A 20545-nucleotide genomic window follows, 5' to 3' on the forward strand; every position below is an offset into this window, starting at 1 on the left:
AGCAAGAAAATGTAAAAGGGGAAAGGTCAGAAAGATGTTCCTTCTTAATTAGGTGATTAATATTTCTGATCTTTGTCATGTTAAAAATGTACTATTTCGGGACGCCTGGGTGGCTTAGTGGTTTAGCACCTGCCTTTGACCCAGGGCCTGATCCTGGAGGCCCAGGATTGAGTTCCACATCGGGCTCCTGCATGGAGCCTGCTTCTCCCTCTGCCTGTGTCTCTACCTCTCTCTGTCTCTCATGAATAATAAATAATATCTTTAAAAAAATGTACTATTTCCTCACTAATGAAGACATGGGTACGTAAGAGCCAGGCAAAATAATGGAGGTTCAGTAATTATTAAATGAGAGAAAATAAGACTTTTCCTTAATTCTGAGATGCAGGTGTTTAATTAAAAGCTGCTCTTAAATAGAATGCGAAGAGGCAGAGAGCATGTAGAGCAGGTAGGAAAGTGCTGAGGTGAGCATCAGAGGGACCTGCAACAGTATCCCAGGAAGGAAACTTGCCAGGCACATATGAGCCCTGAGGAAGCTAGTTCCCTCAGAGCTCTAGAATTTTATGAAACCATGATTTTTAGGTCCCACCTGTGAGATGGTGATGTGAATGTTTGTTTTTTAATTTAGCTGATTGGTGCTTGCTTACCTGAGTCCTCATTGTGATTAAAATCTTTAGCGCATTGTGTACTGCAAATGGGACACATGATAGGACAATTTGACATATAAAAATCATCTCTCTGCCTCATCGAAGAATCTCATAGACACAATATGTGCCTGCCAGTCATGTTTTGTCATCGTTTATGTTCATTTGGTACACTATTACTCAGGATGCAGTCGTAGAGCATCACAGAAAGCAAACCACTTGGTTGTCCAGCATTGGTTTTTACTCTCCACCTGAACCCTGAGCTCTGTTTCCTGTGAAAGTGCGAACAGTTTTTGTCCAAACAGGTAGTCCTTTCCCACTGCAGACCCATGCACACTTCCTTTATGAACACATTATGGGCTATAAAGTTTGAATCAAGCCATGCTACCAAATCACGACCTAACAGCTTCTGTGCTTACACAGAAAAGTATCAGTTTCCTGTTTTCCTTCATGTTGTAAGTTGACTAGTTGTGACCACCGCAACCCCCCCCCCCCAAAAAAAAAGAGATTGCCAAGACAAATGATTGCACTTGGAAACATTTTCTTGCAAGCTTTTTTAAATATGCAGCTTTCACAACGCTACATTATGTGTTTATCCAGAATGCAAAGTCATGGTAAATATCCTTGCTTCATGACTCAAGAACAGGTGCCTATTAAAATCAACATTAAGTAATTCTTTAGCATGTACATCTTTTACAATTTATCAGAAGCAGCAAATATGATAGGTGACTGAATTGCTTATTTCAGATCACTAGGAAAACTTAACAGGTTTTCTCTGTTGACAATTCTCAGGAAGTGCCTGGGAAATAGAATGGCTCATCCCCTGCTCACATCAAGACCCACTGACGTGCAAGACACAGATACATAGCACTGCACACTGTCCATTTCCAAGCCAGTACTTGTTGATGTCACTTTATTATGTGGTCCTTTCTTATGGGATTCGCGATTGTGCACCAGCACACCTTTTCCCTACTCTGTTTCCCTTAGCAGCCCAGTATTTGAAAACAACATAGAAGTGATTCCATGCCATACATATTTCAGGACAGTCTGCAAAGTGTGAGAATCTGGCACTTTCTTCTGTTTTCAACACATTGCTTGCACCCTGTATTTCCTTTACATTTGGAAGCCACAGCCCCTGGACCTTTATAATTGTATCCTGTTTCCTTCCCCAACTTCAGTTCTCTTTGTTACTCCTTTTTTTTTTTTTTTTTCAATTTGTCTCTTAAAATATGAAATTAAGCTTATTAGCAAGCCCATGTAGACATTTGCAGTGGTCATACCTTTATCACATATGACATTTATACCTTTTATTAAAACTGTTTTGCTACTTCTGAGAAAAAGGAAGCATGACAGGGAGGTATGAAAACATTTTTAATTGGTTAATTTTATTTTTTGTGTCTACCTGTCTTCACTGAACGATGGCCTTGACTTGATCACCACTGGCTCTGAATCCCACTCTGCTAGTTTCTTCATGTCTTTAATAATTTGTGTGCACCAGGTACCGTGACAAGTACTGGACATACTAAGATGAGTAAGACATAGTCACTGTCCTCTGAGTAGGGGAGATGACACATAAGCCTAATTGGGACGCTGCATGAAGAGATCGATGTGGGCCTGGTGAAGGAGCCAAGAGGGCCAAGAGGGGCAGGAGAGCCAGCCAGCTCTCCCTGAGAGGATCAGGGCAAGCTTCTGGAGCATCTGAGCGAAGGCTTGGACAATGAATTTGGGAGAGACGAACATTCCAGTTGTTCCTGTCTGGAGGAGGGTCAGATAATGAGAAACATAGTATGTACGGGCTCTACAGGAAGTTTGATATTAGTAAAGCACAAAACTTAAGGCAGAGTGAAGATGGACATGAGTGTGTGCTTGACGTAACATTGGGTGGTCTTCATTTTTATGATAAGGAACTTGGATGTTTTCTGTGAGGCAAGAGTGAGCCAATGAAGATCGGAGAGCATGGTGACTACATTGTGTGAAATTTAAAGAAGAGAAGAGATGGTTTCTGAAGTAAACTTGAGCTTGTACCTTTTCAGGGGAGTGAAATGATTATAAATGATCTGTGCTATTAATAGATTTGTGACCAGGTGTTATAAAACTTTGCTATTCTCCTGCTCCCTCTTTTTGTTTATTTGTTTTAGAGATGTACCCATTCATCCAGTGCCTACTGTGTGTCTGGCAGCATCAGTCTCTTGGAGCTTAGTCTAAGAGAGGAGCTTCAGGTGGAAACAGGCATCCAATTTGAAAGACTTTGCACCAAACACTGCACAGAAAAATCTACTTCCATCTATAGGGCAATATTAAGCAGTTTTTCAAATATAACGGCATTGAAAAAAACCCACATACACCACTTTGTTACTTGAATCCCTACTCCTCAGAACTGATCAGAGAACAAGTCATGCTGGTTGAGGTAATAGACTTCTCCAGTCAGTATGGATCATTTCTCTTCATCTTCACAAGCTGATGTCTGCTCTTGCTCTCTCCTTTACCTGAGAATCTCTTTGCTCCTCCCTAACCTCCCTCCCTCCCTCCACCCCCAGCTCCTTACTTCTCTGCCTGGAGAAGTCCTAGTGTCCCTCAGAGCCTGACTCCATTGTCACCATTCTCCAAACCTGCCCTGCAACATCCATTCCTCCCCATGCACTGCACCTGCCTTCTCTCCAGTCCAATGTCAGACGGTCTCTGCCCCCAGGTCCCTGGAGAGCTTGACATGAGGGACCCTAATCCTCACATCACTGAGCCACTGCCCTGAGAAAAATGCCTGGACATAGCAGGAATTCAACAGATGCTGAAGAATTGATTATAATCAATTCATGGGAGGGTTGTTCTCTTGGGTAATGATGATGCGGACCATTTATGTGAGCTCCCAGTACATACCATAAAACAATAATGGAGTACTTGATGTACTATCTCACTTAATTCTCCCAACAAGTCAAATGGGGACATTGAGATTCAAATAGGTTCACTTGTTGGTTGTTACTGTTCAGTTGACAGCTCATATGCACAGCTCTCTGGTCTGGATTCAGACTGGACCCGGTCTGTCGGATACTAATCAGTAGGATCTCACCTTTCCCCTGATGGGAGCCCACTCTATAATGACCTTTGACAAAATTAACTGAACATTCCTCTTCTGGGGTCCACTATGCCACTACTATGCTAAAGTCACCACTGCTTTTACCAGGAGTACCACTGAGATAGGGATTGTTACTGTCAATGATCTTCTCTAGATTTGACCACCACTAATGAAATCACTAGAATTGTCTCAAATAGTGTGTAAAAAGGAATGTCTTTTACTTCTGTAGCTCATTCTGCTACATCACTTATTCAAAGAAAAGAAAATAAAGGAATAAGTGACTTTATAGCTAAATTCATTCCAAATTGAATATTTTTAAAGAAATACTTTTCAGTTTGTCAAAAGCATAACAACAGTTATAAAAATTTTTTACATCCTCTGGCACCATGCTCTCACCCTTGGGAATTTATTCCAAGAATATAATTTTAGAGAGGTTAAATCTCATATGCACAGATATTTTGCAGCATTATTTATATTGGAAACAGCCCAAGTGTCTAATAACAGGGGGAACAATTTAGTAAATCTTGATACATCAACCTAACAAAATTATAAGTTACTACTTACGAGCATAAATTTTGGATGTTTGTAGTACAGCGAGAAAACTAAAAATTTTAAAGTAAAGGAGCAAACTACAAAATTACATGGGACACTTCATGATTTTATTTTCTTAATTCTTGTTAAGATGTGCGCATTTGGTGACTGCTCAAGACCATATCTTCAGTCGTTCACATTTTTAAATGTTTTGATTTTATCTTAGTAAATTGTTTTACTGCCAATTCCTGTCTCTGCCATAAATTATGGCCTTGGTTGAAATGTCAATACATAGTGCATATTTCATAAATTTTTACTTCCTATTACATTTTTATTATTCTTTCCCTTGAGTTTGCTTTTCAAACTTTAATGGGCATTCGTCTCACCTGGGGATCTTGTTAAAATGCATGGTGCTAGTGCTGCCCATCCTAGAGCTCTCCTTTGTGTGTGGAAATGATGCTTCTGACCACATGTCAGTCATTAGTAGTATCTAGTACTCTCTCAGCTATCTCTACAGTAACATTTCTAGCAATTTGGGGGCAGCAAAGGAGATGGCTAAAAATAAATGTCATCTGTGCTTATGGAATAAAGATGCTATCTTATCAAGCCTGAGGATGAATCTTAAGCCACTCAACAAACTTGAATTTTGTCAATCAACAGAAATAACTAGGTGGGTTAAATAAAATGATTTAGAACCGTGCATAAGACTTAAGAAGGCTCTTCTATGGTAATTATGCTAGCAATGTCCTTTGGTACAATTCAGAACCCAGTTAAAAAGTTGACAATCTCACCTGTGGTAAGAAACACTTTGCTTTGAGTGTCCCTACTGGGAGAGGAATCTTGGCCTTGGCAGTGAATCCTTAAGGCATGGTGGTCTAAAGCACGGGGGAGAGCCATCTTTTTAGAGAACATAGGCAAGTGGAGCATTTTCTATGATGACAGGAAAATGAGTTTACCGTAGCATATGAACAAGATGCAATACCGTGAAATAACATGGATGTGGTGGGGAATTTAAACTGCACTTTGAACCTGAGTCGTGCCAACAATGGCCAGAACTTGCTCTTGTTTTGAGAAAATGAGAACAAGTTTCCACCTTGATTCTCCACAGTAACTGAAGCTGGCTTTGGTGCTGATATTGGAATGGAGAAATTTTTCAACATCAAGTGCCGAGCGTCTGGCTTGGTGCCAAATGCAGTTGTGCTGGTGGCAACGGTTCGAGCTCTGAAGATGCATGGAGGCGGGCCAAGCGTAAGTCTCATATTTCCTTCCCGGTAAAACACATTTTAAAATGAAGGTGAAGCAGAATTTCTCATTTGAAGCCTTTAAACCTGCTGCATAGCTGTGATTTTTTTTTTTAAATACATCTCTTTTTTTACAAATCACCATTATAAGGCACTTACCATTTGATAAATTCAAATCAATGGTAACACTTACAAAGTCATTTGTCAGCAGTATTTTGGAAAAGAGTATAATATGACCACTTTTTAGTCCTAAGATTTCTGTCTGAAACTCGGGTCAACATTTTCTAACCCCACGTTGAAAGGAGTATGGAGGCTCTTGTTCCCGAGCAGAGAACATAAAGGATTACAGTGATGGCATTTGTGGGTGAGGTTTTTCAGTGTTTGTACAGATAGTTTTTTGGTTCACTGATGCAGTGTCTCATCAAATTTCTTTTTTTTTTTTTGTCTCATCAGATTTCATCTAGAACTATTTTCCTTCTGTTTCTGCTTATTCTGATTTCACTTTATAGCTCTGTTATAGCACTGGATTATTTCTGATTATTTCTAAAAGAGCTTTGTTTTGAAGACACTCTATTAACATTTTTTACAGACTTTTGATATTAACCTGTCTTATATACATAATTCATGTACATCTGAAAGAAAATTTTTTCCTTTCCACAGAAATGATGTAATGTTTTTCTTTTTTCATTTTAAGTTTTTTTTCCCCAAGGGGAGAATAAGAAATGTTATACTGAATAATCACCTTTGAAGTAAAATTAAGTTGGAGCGTTGTTATCATTTATACTATTGTTGTATTAGACAAACTATCAAATCTGATTGCTTAATTGGTAATACTATGTTTACGGAAATCACATAATCAATGATCATTACACAGCAGGAACAAATAACATTTTTGCCATTATGGATTACATCCCTGATCATGAAATACGTTGTAAAACCATTTTAGCAATTCTTTGTCCTAGAAAAAACTGACATTATTTATCCCATTTTATAGATAAGGGATTTGAGGTTCAACCAGTTCAGGGAATGTAAGACAGTATGATCTCTCTCTCCTACAGAGAACCAGATCCGAAGTCTGAGGTTTATTTTTTATTTTTTTTAAATATTTTATTTATTTATTCATGAAAGACAACAGAGAGAGGGGTAGAGACACAGGCAGAAGGAGAAGCAGGCTCCATGCAGGCAGCCTGACGTGGGACTCAATCCCTGGACTCCAGGAACACGCCCTGGGCCGAAGGCAGGTGCTAAACTGCTGAACCACTCAGGGATTCCCAAGTCTGAGGTTTAGAACCAAATTCCCTTCTCTGTCCACCAGGCAGAGCTGAGCATTAATGGGGTAAACATTTTCTGAGTCCCAAATCCACTAGTAATATCAAACACTTGAGTAGTTCACTGTAGCCTAAAGCTGCATCATTGATTCAAATTCAAGATTGACACAACAGGTATTATTAAGCAGTAGATCCTAAAGAATTCTGATTTTGTTCAAAACACCATTTATTGCTACAATGACTCCTTAACTTTAGATTTTGAATCTGTATACCAGTTTCCATTTTCAAAAAAACTATTTCTGCTTCTGTAAGATGCATTTGAAATTCTCCCTCCCTGTTTTGTACCCCAAAAGTTATAAAATCAAAGGGCTTTGATATTGGAAAGGGCTTAGAGATTGTCTGAGTCTGGCTCAGTCCTTGTAAAGATGAAATGACTAAGCTAGCAGAAGGATTTGGTGATTTGCTTTGTATCATCCAGACTAAGCAGACTCAAGGTCTCTTGAGTTCTAGTTGAGTGTTTTTCCATACTCTCCTATCTGTCCCATAAAAATTCTCTACCTTATTCATAATCTTATTTTAGTTTATATTAATGAATGCACTTGTTTTACAGTGGTTGCTTTTCCCTCTGACTTTACTCTTTTGCATGTCTTCCACTTCACATCATGGTTCCAGCCCAGTGATTGTAACAGGGCTCATGTGTGGTAGGCGCACATCTGGGTGGAGGATGATAGAAGGAAAGGATTGGGAAGCCTGGAAAAGCTTAGTAATCTTCTCCTGAGCTCCAAAAGAGCCTTCTGTATCACATTGCTTTATCAATGTCTATATGTGTGTCTCTCTACTCTGAATTCCTTGAGATCGGGGACTATGTCTTATTAATATGAGTATCCCTAATGCCTAATTAGGATTTCCCTCTGCCTAATGTAGAGTCTGTATCCAGGAAATGTTTTCAACAAAATAAAATAATAAATTAACTCTCGTCTTCTTAATCCTATACTCTGAATTATCCATCTCCGTGTCTTTCCTTCTTATTTGAAACAACTCTATGATAATGTTTTTGATCCATTTTAATTTCTACTTCCTTTGGATATCATTACACAAATAACCATGGTGGCCTCTTATGTTTATTCAGCTTGTTTTTTTTCCATAATATGTGCAGTGGAAAATCCTGTCACTCTTGAACTTGCCCATTTTAGCCCCAATAATTTTAAATTCATATCCTGTCTTTCAAAGTACTGACCATTCATGCTGTAGTGCAGGAACTAATATTGTTACTCTTATGGATCTCGATATCCCTTTATAATTAATTCTTTAAATACATTGTGTAAAGAACCGATACAATGTGTATTTCTGTAAAAAGAGATTTATCTTAAGGAATTGGCTCACACATCTATGGAGGCTGACAAAATCTACCGAGTGGGTCAGCAGGCTGGAGATTTAGGAGGGCTGATGATCCAGTTCCATCCCCACTCAGAAGGCAGTTGCTGGAGGATTTTTCTTGCACAGAATCTTTTTGTTGTATTAGGGCCTTCAACTGATTGGATATAGCCCACCCACACAATAGGGGGCGAGGGGGCGTGGGAGGGTAGGGCATGGGTCTGTTTTAACTCAGAATCCACCAATTTAAATGTTATTCTCATCCATAAACACCCTACAGAAACACTCAGAATAATGTTCAACCAACTCTCTGGCACCCTGTGGTAAAAGCTGACACTTAAAATTAACCATCACACCCATTGCTACTGATTATCATGTATGGTGCAATCACCAGGTCTAATTTTCTTTTTTTATATATTAATAATGAATTGGCATAGTACCATTTATTTAAATAGTCCCTCCCTCCATCTGATCTTTAAGCCTACTTTATAATAAATTGGTTCTCCATATATGTGTAGGTCTTTTTCTGGGATCTCTTTTCAGTTCTGCTGATCTATTTACATATAATTGTGTCTGTGCTACACTGATAGCTTTTATGGTGAACTCCACCAGGTTGTTCTATTTATTCATGCATTCCTGGCCTGTTATTGGTCCTTTTCATTTCCATATTTATTTTAGAATTCGATCATAAAGTTCTATAAAGAATATTTTCAGGATTTGTATTGGAATAGCATTATATCAATAGTCAATTTAGGGATATTTGACCGGTTGCCCTCTAAGCTGATGGGACACCTCTTCACTGATTTTGGGTTTTCTTAAGTGTATTTTAATAATGATTTATAGTTCATTTCACAAAGGGCTTCTCCATCTTTTTATGGATTTGTTACTATATACTTTATATTTTTGTAGTTTAACAGGTTACTTCTGAATTCTTATATATTTTTGTATCCACTGACTTTTTTAAGTTAAAGTGTAATTGACTCAAAATCTTATATTCGTTTCAGGTGTAAAACAATGATTGGACATTTGTATGCTACAGGAGAATCACAAATCTAGTCAACATCTGTCTCCATACATAGTTACAAAAATTTTCTTGCAACAAGGGCTTTTAAGATCTACTCTCGGGGCATCTGGGTGGCTTGTCGGTTAAGCATCTACCTTCAGCTCAGGTCATGATCCCATGATTGAGCCCCACATCAGTGGGGAGCCTGCTTCTCTCTCTCTCTCTCTCTCTCTCACTCTATCTCAAATAAATAAATAAAATCTTTTAAAAAAAAAAGATCTACTCTCAGTGAATTTCAGTATGCAATACAATAGTCACTAGGCTGTACACTACATCCCTGTGACCTTAAAATCATCTTATTAATTGTACTAATTTACTTTGTAAATACTTTAGAGTTCCATTGGGCAATCATGTCAGAAAAAATGACAGTTCTGTTTGTTCCCTTTTATTTATTTATTTATTTATTTATTTATTTATTTATTTATTATTATTTATGACAGACACAGAGAGAGAGAGGCAGAGACACAGCCAGAGGGGGAGAGAGAGGCAGAGACACAGGCAGAGGGAGAAGCATGCTTCATGCAGGGAGCCCGACGTGGGACTCGATCCCGGGTCTCCAGGATCACACCCCGGGCTGAAGGCGGCGCTAAACCACTAGGCCACCGGACTGCTCTGTTTGTTCCTTTCTAATCTTTATACTTTATTTTCTTGTCACTGACCAGTTCTTTCTGGTTGGCAATGCAGTATTAGATAGGGGTGATAACAATGGGCCTCCTTTTGTTATCCTGTTCTGAACGAGGATACATTTAATACTTCACTACATATGATTTTTCTATAGATTTGTAGTATTTTTTTATCAAATTAAAGAAATTGGCTTCTATTCTTATTTTGTCTTATTTTCTAAATAAATGTTGAATAATGCTCTTCATCTATTGAGATATGTTTTTATCTCTTTAATCTATTAATATTTACACATTATACTAAACTTTCCAATATGAAATGAACCTGCATTCTTAGACTAAATCTAACTTGGGGATATATTTTTTATGAACAACTAAAATTTGCTTATCAGTTTCCTAATATTTTAAGTAGCATCTTTGCATCTATATTTATGAGTGGGATGTGAGCCTAAAATAAACTGGTAGGATTCCCTCTGTTTGATACACTCTATATAAGGGATCTTGTAACATTAGGATAATCTGTTTATTTAAAGACAGGAAGTATTCACCTATAATAATAGGTAGGCTGGTGGCTTGCTGGTGCAGGGTAGATTTTTAACTCCAAATTTAATTTTTTAATGACTAGAACAGTTTAGGTAAACCTAAAACCGTAAATCTAAACTGTTTCCTCTTTCTTCTTAAAAGAATTCTAATAAAAATTATACCTGTATGAATTTCTCTCTGTTTTTAAATGTGTTGGTATAAAGTTGATCATAGTATACTCTTCTATCTCCAGCATGTGTGGTTATGTTTTCATTCCTTTTAAAAAAAAAAAAAAAAGTCTTACGAGAGTGTTATCAATTTTATTAGTCTTTCTAAGAACCAACTTTTGGGTTTGTTAATCCTCTCTACTTTCTGGCATTTACGTACAATCCATTCTTCCTGTGCTTAATTTTTGATTCCACAGAACTTTGCATGTGTTCAAGCTCAGCAATACCTTACGTTCTTTATTTAATCTAGCATTTAGTTGTCCTCATTGAAAGGTTCACTCCGTGTTTTATTCCATGCTAATGCTGGAAAACCCCATCTCACAATCCATTATTATGTTCCCACACACTAACAAAAAAATAATCTACCTCAGAGGTACCTTGTTTTCAGAGGATTTCCAGTATTCTCAAGGCCCTTTCTATAAGAGGGGAGGAAGTTATCCATCCTCAGTGGATCAAAATGTGTCAAGTAGCAAGCCATAGGCAAAAACAATGTGGAAAGGTGCTACATTGGGGTTTCAGAACCATGTCATAGTCAAGTCCCCATTCTACATCTTGTTTGCTGTGTAATCTTGGGCAAAACACCTGTCTTTCTCAACTTTAGTTTCTTCATCTTTAAACTGCCCTGGCCACTCTGTACATTGTTGTGAGAAATAGGGCCGAAAAGGGGAAAAGTAATGGCAATGACTTTAACATTATTTAAAATGTATTGAGAGTGATGGTACACCTGGTGTAAGTTGGGTTTTACTCAAATTAGAAGTTCTGTTTATGCTAGGATAATGGGCACCAGTAAGAAACTTCTCAATATTGGCTCAAATTAGAATCACCTGAGGAGCTTTTCAGTATTACTGATCCTGGATCTCATTCCCAGAAATCCTGGTTGAATTGGTCTGGGTGGAGACTCAGACATCAGTGTTTTTTAAAAGCTCCCAATAACACTGTTATGTTCAGCTAGGGCTGCCAGTTATTGGTTTAAAAGCACATTTTCTCCTTTTAAATGCACCTTCCCAAAAAGTGACCACAATTTGGTTTTCCTTCAGATCTTTATCAGAGTAAGCATTTTTTAAAAAACAAAAGAAGGAACAGTATAAAGTGGTCCGAAGTCCCAGTGACAATAAATAAGCCTTCCTCACTTCAGTGTTTAGTGTGATGCCAATTTACTGCCATTTATTTTTTTAAAAAAGATAAGAAAAACAAGCCCCCAGAGTGGGGGTTGCCAGTTTCCGAGCCTATTACCCTTGTTGAATCTGCTCTAGTTTGTTCAGTATATCTGGGCTTTTCAACACACCCAGCCTGCTGGACACAATTAAGTAAAAGGCATATGCTCAAAGAGTTCCCTGCTATGTTTATCTTCCCCTTGTGGATATATTTGGATTCAGTGAAGGTGGGTACAGGAGACAAGTAATAGAACTGGGGGTTCTGCATCTGCTGGGTGTCAGCACCATGCACAGGAGTGGAGGTGGGTGCAGTATGTGGCAAGAGGTAGGGTAGGAGAACAAGTCCCTTAGCCCCTGCAAGAAACAAACACTGCAATCTAGTAGGGCTTCTTCAGATGCATTTTATGAAGCTGCTAGAAGCTTAACCAATGAAGCTACTTACCCTTAAGCAATAAGTATCAGAATAAGCAATTTAATGGATTTTTTTTCTTCCTTTTTACCTTTCCTTATCTCAGGTAACTGCTGGTGTCCCACTTAAGAGAGAATATACAGAGGAGGTAAGAGCGGGTATCTTGAAGGCTTGTGTGAAGAACCATTGAAATGCAGTTAACCATTAGCTAGCAGCTGAATTTCAGTCAGTAAATGAGTCTCCACCTATGGCCTCTTAGAAAACTGCTTTTCTAGCAATTCAAAAGGAAGTGGGTGGGAGCGAAGGATAAAATCCATTCAGTTAACTTTTCATTCTTAAGAAATGATGCAACGTATGCACTATTCCTTGTCCTCTTGGCAGCCATCAGAGCAGGAGCTCAGTCTCCAGCCCAGAAACAAATATGAAGCTTATACCTGTATATTCTTCTGGTGTGCAAAAAATCTGCCTCTGGTAGTGTATCTAATTGGCTTTATCACTTGCTTGAGTTACTGGACTCTTGGGTAAATAAACTTTGATTTACTGGCAACAGTACCTCTTAGCTCCTACAGGTGGCACCAGGGCTTTGAGCCAGGAATGGCCGGACGGCGCTCCTCACCCTCCCCAGGGCCTTGTGCCCCCTTGTATACCAGCCTACAGAGTGTGAGCACATTGCTTATGCCCTGGCCACCGGACAGCAGCAGAAACTGCCCCCTGGCTCAAGACCCCGATACACTATTGGACCCGGAATGATTTCAGAAATTATCTTGAAAATGAGCCTCCTCCTTCTGTAACCACTTTCTTGGAGGAGAAAGTATTTTATGGTCTTATTTAATAGCTTTTATGACAGTAAAGTGAGCAAAATGGAAGCAAAACCTGCCAGAGTGGACTTGCCAGTTGAGTTTGGCAGCTTTGGTGGGAGGCATAAATGGGGGTCTGGTTTTCTTCCAGAACATCCAGCTGGTGGCAGACGGCTGCTGTAACCTTCAGAAGCAGATTCAGATTGCTCAGCTCTTTGGGGTTCCTGTTATTGTGGCTCTGAATGTCTTCAAGTAAGTGAAGCCCCCTCCTTTAAGTGTACTCCTCTTACTGGGCCACCCTGTGAACTAGATTTGTGTCTTGAGGGTGTTTGGTCTTTCTCTGCTTCATCTAAAACTATAGAGAAAAGTCTGCTCCTTCTGTTTGTTTGTTTGGGTTGGGTTGGGTTGGTTTCATTTTAACAGAAGTTTCTCAGATGTTTATGGGAAATGAAATCTATATAGTGAGTTAACATATCCTTGGCTTTTATTTTTTCCAATTCCGTCCAGCATTTCTGTCTGAAATACTGTGGATGATCAAAGGGTTATGTTATGGAATTTTTCTCGATAAAACCCTTAACAACTTGAAATATTTGAGTCCTGTTAGAGAGGCTTTTTTTTCCCGTCCCCGTCCCCCCCCCCCCTTCTTTAAGTCTGATTTATTAAACACAATGTAACCACTTTTGATGTTTAAAATATATTCAGTGTTAGGGAGCAAAGTTCTGTATAAACGGTTAGTCTTTCTTTAAAAACATCACTAAATGAATACAGATGCAAAACCACAAACGTTTTCATCACTAGGACCGACACCCGCGCTGAAATTGACTTAGTTTGTGAACTCGCGAAGCGGGCTGGTGCCTTTGATGCGGTCCCCTGCTATCACTGGTCCATCGGTGGGAAAGGGACGGTGGAGCTGGCTCGGGCTGTGAGAGAAGCTGCCAGTAAGGGAAGCCGTTTCCGATTCCTGTATGATGTTCAGGTAAGCTCCAACAGCAGTTGAGAGTGGCGTTTCCTGCCCTTCCACTGCACCAGGCCAAGTGCTGAGAGTTTTGCCCAACTTGTCCCATTTGTTGGCCATGACAACCCTCCAGATATGGAAACTGCAGGGGAAAGAGGTTGAGCCACCTGACCAAGGCCCGAGGCCATGGGCAGAAGCTCTCCTTGCCCCAGAGCCTGTGACCTCAAAGCCGTGCTCTCCTTCCCAGGAGCAGGCATCAGCGAAGAGGGGCTTTGGGGGCCAGGGTTCGACAGCTAGCTAACACATTTCAGGGCTTGCTCTTTTGAGCAACTTAAGGCTTGTGAATTCATGAGCACAACTTTTCTTCGTCCATTTCTGCCATGGTTCTCATCCTTTGTTGTGGTTTTCTGGAGCTATATGTATGATATTTTAATTGTATTAATACACATAACTTAACACTTAACATCTTTTCCATGATGGGGTGTAGAGTTCAAAAGTGTTAAGTACATTCACATTGTTGTGCAACCACCACCCATCTCCAGAGCTCTTTTCATCTTGCAAAACCTAGACTCTACACCCATTAAACCCCAGCTCCCCATTCCTGCCCCCTCCCACCTCTCCTGCTCCTGGTAGCCACCCTTCTGCTCTCTTTGTCTATGAATCTGACTGGTCTGTGTATCCCATGTAAGTGAAATCATCCAGTTATTGTCTTTTTCATGACGGGTTTATTCACTATCTCAGTCCCTGGGAGGAATAGCAGAAACGGGGTCGCTAATGAACAAGAGAAGTTTATTGCTAGCAGTTTGGGAGGCTGGAATGTCCAAGATCAAGGCTCAAGCAGGTGTCTAGTGGGGATGTCTTTCTGTGTCATGTACGACTGTCTTCTCATTATATCCTCATATAGTGGAAGAAAAGTATGATCTCTCCAGGGTCTATTTTTTATGCGGGCATTAATCTCATTCATGGGGGCTCCGGTCTTATGACCTAATCACACCAAAAGACCCACACTCACAGACTCCTAATTCCCTCACCCTAGTCGCCCCCAAAGTTCCCATGTCCCCTAACACTGATCACATTGGCAGTTAGGCTTCATCATATAAATGGTGGCAGGGGTAGGGACCAAATATTCGGTCTCTATCATTTACTTAGAGTATTGTCAGTATTCATCCATGTTATTGCATATGTCAGAATTTCCTTCCTTCTGTCGTGTGTATATGTCATGTTTTGTCAGTTCATTCATCTGTCAGTGGCCATTTTGGCTAATTATACTTCTTGGCTCTTAGAAACAATGCTGCTATGAATATGTGTATAAAAATATCTCTTTAAGACTCTGCTTTCAATTATTTGGGGGTATACACCCAGAAATAGAGCTCTTGGATTGTCCAAGACATTTTTACATAGCTGTATAATGAGCTTTTGGTCAGAAAATCTGAACTTCCCAGGACCTGACACAGTTCATCTTGGCATCCACCTGCATATCTCTATTTTGAATTTTATGGCTTTAGCTCGGGCTACTGGACTTGTCCCCATCAATAGCCCATGATTTCCAGAGCTCTCAGCCTTGAAGCTGGTTGCTTCTTCTCCCGTTCCTTCATCCCTCGCACATTCTGTTGCTCCCTCAGATGTTACAGACATTAACATCATACCTCTTTGCAGTTCAGATGCATAAACCAACAGCATAAGTAAAGACAGGACATAGCACCATTGTCTAAGTCCAGAGTCACATCATCCAAGAGCATGATGTTAATCATATTGCCAAACCTCATGCTTACCGAGGGCTTGTTGTGTGCCAGGCATGTGAGCACCTTGTGCATGTTAACTGCTTTAGTCCCAGCATTCCCATTTGTAGGAACTGATGGTATTCACCCCATTTTATGCATACAGAAACTAAGGTTCAAGGATATTACATAACTGCCCAATGTCCCATATCCTGAAAGAGGCAGAGCTGAGATGGTATCTAAAAGGATGGAGGAGGGGAGCCCCGGTGGCTTAGCGGTTTAGCACCGCCTTCAGCCTGGGGCATGATCCTGGAGAGCCAGGATAGAGATCCTGGAGACCCGGGATAGAGTCCCACGTCAGGCTCCCGGCATGGAGCCTGCTTCTTCCTCTGCCTGTGTCTCTGTCTCTCTCTCTCTGTCTCTCTCTCTCATGAATAAATAAATAAAATCTTTAAAAAAATAAAAAATAAAAATAAATAAAAGGTTGGAGGTAATCATGTGGCTCTGTTCTTTGAAATTCAATACCGTGTCCAAAAGTGGGGGTGAGGGTGGGGAAACTACTCCTTTAAGAAGGGACCCATCTGTAGAGGAAGAACGGCAGTGACAAGCACAGGATCCATGCCAAATGCTGGACATGGGCACTCTGTAAATGTATGTGAACGGAAGAATTTCAGGACCAAGTTAGGATGGTTAACCCACAAAATTTTGTCATGCTGAGAGGCCGTGTCATGAATACAAGCCGAGGATGTTCTGGGTTACAGAGATGGAGATCAGTAGAGGGAGGAGACCCAGGTTCTACATAAAGAAAAATGGTCTAATTAGAAGAAGTGAGTTCTCTGGCCCTGGGATCTGAAGCAGAAGCTTGTTGCAGCCCAGCAGTGGGCGTGCTGAGAGGGTTGAAGGCATCTCAGTGGGGGCCAGCCAAGCTGTTCTGTGTTCCTTCCTTTCCCTGCCCACCCGGGCCCTCTCACAAACCACTCTCAGGGACCTCACTCTCCGTGGCCTGCTCCAGGAGCCTCAGACTATTGCTATCTGATCTGGATCCACCCTACTCTGAGTGGCAAAGGCAGTTTTTGAGTGAAGGATTTCACAAAGTAGGACTGTTTTCAAGGAAATCGTCCCAAGTGAAAAGAAAATGGGTAAAGAGAAGAAATGTTTCTGAGTTAATGCTGTCTCATACACCCACTAACCGAAAGATGAACCCCTTTCCTTCCCGATATTTTAATTTTTTTTTCTGAATTCCCATTCTTCATGGAGATAATGCTGTTAATGTCTGCTTCCCTATAAATGGGCGGGGGGGGGGGGGGGGGTTATAACAACATGGAAAGAAAAAAAAAACAATGTGGACCAAAGTCCTGTGTCTGATAGGAGTCTTGCCTCACTTGTTAACATTCTCTTCTCCTTTTTCTTATAACAAGAAATTAGATTTGGATTGCATAATTATTAAAGAACCAGCATCTCAGCATATTGCTGCACAATGAAAAGAGTGATAGCTACTTCTGGCTCACTATGTACTGCCTCCCTAATAGCTGTGTTCTTCACATTGGCAAGATGATTTTAGATAATAGAAGACCATTTATAATCCTGTCTAGAAATCTATTCCTTTGTGCAGTCTGTAACACGGCTCAAACGTTTCTTACCTCCTCATTTCTTGTGTATCGTGCTGGTGAACTTTTACAGACTAATTCATGGTTTTCTTGAAACTCTTCATTCCCCCACAACTAACCCTTTAGTGCTTGGCAGGTTGATATGTGTGGGATTGCCCTAAGGAAAAAAGAAATAATAAAGTACTTGGGATAAGTCACCTTGCTGCCTTTACTTCAAAGCTCAAACTGGGCTCCTGTGTGCCTTCTGCTATCTCCCCAGACTATATTCCACCAAGAATTCTTTCCGTGCAGGATTGATGGTATCCTATTTCTGCCCCCGTCTTGCATTACAGAAGGAAGTCTCCTAAGATCATTTGGAGGCCTTTGACATAGTATAGGAGTATAGGACATGATTGCTTTTGATGGGGAGTGGAATCATCTCAAAACCCCTGCCAAAGGAGGAACAGCTAGAGAGCAGTAGAAACACTTGACCTCAGAAATTCTGTGTGGCTGGACAACTCACAGGGTTAAAGTTTTTCTGATGATTAGCTGGTAGTTGGAAACAAGCTGCACTTCTGGCTTGAGGGGGAGGTCTATGCTGAACTTCATAGAAAATTGAGTTAAGCAGCCACTGTCCTTCAGAGAACAATTCTGTGCCTCTTTTATCAGAGTAGCTTCTTTTTTTAAAAGATTTAATTTAATTTATTTTTTTATTTAAATTCAATTTGCCAATATATAGTGTAACACCCAGTGCTCATCTCATCATAAAAGATTTTATTTTTAGATAATCTCCACACCCAGCATGGGGCTCTGACTCACAACCCTGAGATCAAGAGTCGCACGTTCCACAGACTGAGCCAGCCAGGCATCCCCAGAGTAGCCTCTAATTCAAGAGTAGACAACTTTTTTGTTTTTAAGTAGGCAACTTCTGATTATGGTACTGGGGGCAGCTGGTGAGTAATTCCAAATAATAAATTTTTAAAACAGGGACAAAAAGGGTCATCTGGCCGGCCCACTCGGTGTAGCTCTTGATCTCAGAGTTGTGGCTTTGAGCTCCACATTGAGTATAGAGATTACTTAAAAATAAAATCTTTAAAACATTTTTTAAATTAAAAAAAATAAGAATAAAGCAGGGAATAAAATACAGTGGCCTAATTGCTCAAAGGAAGTTTATCCTGTGAGAATGAGTATGTTTAAACTTAAATTCATGGTTTCCTCACAACCCTTTAGGAAGATCACAGTCCCCAGAAGTCATCTTCTCTGTAACTTTCCATTTTGTAGCATGACTTTTGATAGATCTTTACAATTAACCAATATAATATCTCCAACCCCACAAGCACATAGGAAAATGGTATAGCAGAAAGAAAAGCTAATCTGTACTTACGGTTTATTAGCTTTCAAATCCCTTTCCATTTGTTACTTCAAGGACATCTCACCCAATGCCATGGGGTGTGTGGGCTCAACTCTGAGTTTCAATTGCAGAAGCAGAAGCTTGGAGAAGATGAGAGACTTGCCCCATAACAAATGGGCACTTGATGGAAGGAGAAACATAGAGTTAAAAGGGGAAAGCCTTGAGGTCCTGCAGAATTAAGTTTAAATCTTGACTGGACCTCCTACAATGGATATGAATTTGGTCAAGTTAACTCATCTCTCTGAGCCTCAGCTTTTTTTATCTATTAAATAGTGTCTGATACTGACACCTGGAGCTGCTGTGAGGACCAAATGAAAAGTCTCAGAGTAAAATGCAGGAATGTAGGAAGTTGGCAATCAATGTTAGCTGGCCTTCACATTCACTTTTAGGAGGAGAGAGGGCTTTCCTGAATTGACCTTCAAGAATTGTAACTCAGGTGACTGTCTTGGGCTCTAGGATTGGTTTCCTGTTCAAGTGGATTGAAACCAGGAATTAGAAGCCAAGTTTCCTATTGCACCAAGAATGAAAGGCACCACCAAATTAAAGGAAGATGTTTAGCATTCTTTCTGCATTAGAACTGGGAGCTCTTAGTGATAGAATAAAAAGTCAGTCACTTTTGCAAAGGCCCTGGGCCACTGAAAGTCAGCTTGCGAATCCGACTCTGAATCTTGTTTGTTAAATCAGGAGTTAAGGTTGAAAATCATCTTCATATCCTTCCTCTAACCTTGCAAACATTTCGAGGTGTAACCTTGACAGTGAGAGAGGATAGTGTTTGTTTTTATTAAAAGGTCTTTCCTGTGCTTTGTGTGAAGCCACTCTCTTGATCGCAGCGGGGGCTAGATGGAAGGAGATCAAAACGGACCTATGGACTGGCCAGGAGGGAGGACTCGGCCCAGGGCAGCCAGCATCCCTGATTTCTGAACTACTGCACTTTCACTGCCTGTATATGTAGGAGAGTTTTCTCTCCTGCTGGTCTGTTTAAGGCAGAGAGCTTGAGGGGAGGTATTTGGGTTGGTGACTGAGGAATTGTTTTCTGTTTCTTAACAATTCAAGCTTAAACACATGTTGGCTGTTAGAGTGGTTTCGTGAGCTCTCTTTTCATTGGCCTCCAGGCATTTGCAACTAGAGCCTCAAATTTGAAATAAATAAAGTATAAATGCTTATATATGTATATATAGTTTTTAAAACTGGTAAAAATAGGGATCCCTGGGTGGCGCAGCGGTTTGGCGCCTGCCTTTGGCCCAGGGCGCGATCCTGGAGACCCGGGATCGAATCCCACGTCGGGCTCCCGGTGCATGGAGCCTGCTTCTCCCTCTGCCTGTGTCTCTGCCTCTCTCTCTCTCTCTCTCTCTCTCTCTCTCATAAATAAATAAAAATTTAAAAAAAAATGATATTTAAATAAATAAATAAATAAATAAAACTGGTAAAAATATGCATAATATAACATTTCCCATTTTAACCATTTTTAAACATATAGTCTGGGGCATTAAGTGCATTCCTATTGTATATATGGTGATAATTAATAGAATTTTAAAGCTTAAAATATTTATGAACATCTCTGTATGTGTTTTATATTTCACAGTGAAAGAAAGAAAGAAAGAAAGAAAGAAAGAAAGAAAGAAAGAAAGAAAGAAAAAGAAAGAAAGAAAACCTGTAAGGAGAAGGGATGTGCTCTATTTGTGTTGCCCCGTCCTTACCATTATCTCCCTCTTGGGCCCGTTAACCTCCCCTGACTCTCCTCTCTCTCTCAGACTCACTCCTGGCCTGCCTGCTCCCACTGACCCTTTTAGCTCTCCGCCCTTGCTGTGCAACAGAATGTTTGAAGTATTCTATAGAAAGCGGCCCCTTATATTTTCCAGACAGTTGGGTATCTCATTCAGAAATCCTACACTTTCTCATGTTCTGCTTTCTATTATGATCCAGCTCTTGTCTTTCAAGCCCATCATCAGCCTCTTGTC

At 40.2% G+C, this 20545-nt stretch overlaps 1 protein-coding gene across 1 annotated transcript in view; it reads left to right on the forward strand.

Annotated features, from left to right (window-relative positions):
* MTHFD1L (methylenetetrahydrofolate dehydrogenase (NADP+ dependent) 1 like) overlaps positions 1-20545 on the forward strand; it is a 188127-nt gene that overhangs the window by 107372 nt on the left and 60210 nt on the right. The window contains exons 21-24 of the mRNA XM_041744611.1: positions 5351-5490; positions 12227-12268; positions 13069-13169; positions 13716-13893. Of these exons, the coding sequence (XP_041600545.1) occupies positions 5351-5490; positions 12227-12268; positions 13069-13169; positions 13716-13893 (461 nt within the window). The remainder of the gene's footprint in view (positions 1-5350; positions 5491-12226; positions 12269-13068; positions 13170-13715; positions 13894-20545) is intronic.

The sequence above is a fragment of the Vulpes lagopus genome, chromosome 2 (assembly GCF_018345385.1).
Source record: "Vulpes lagopus strain Blue_001 chromosome 2, ASM1834538v1, whole genome shotgun sequence".
NCBI lineage: Eukaryota > Metazoa > Chordata > Mammalia > Carnivora > Canidae > Vulpes > Vulpes lagopus.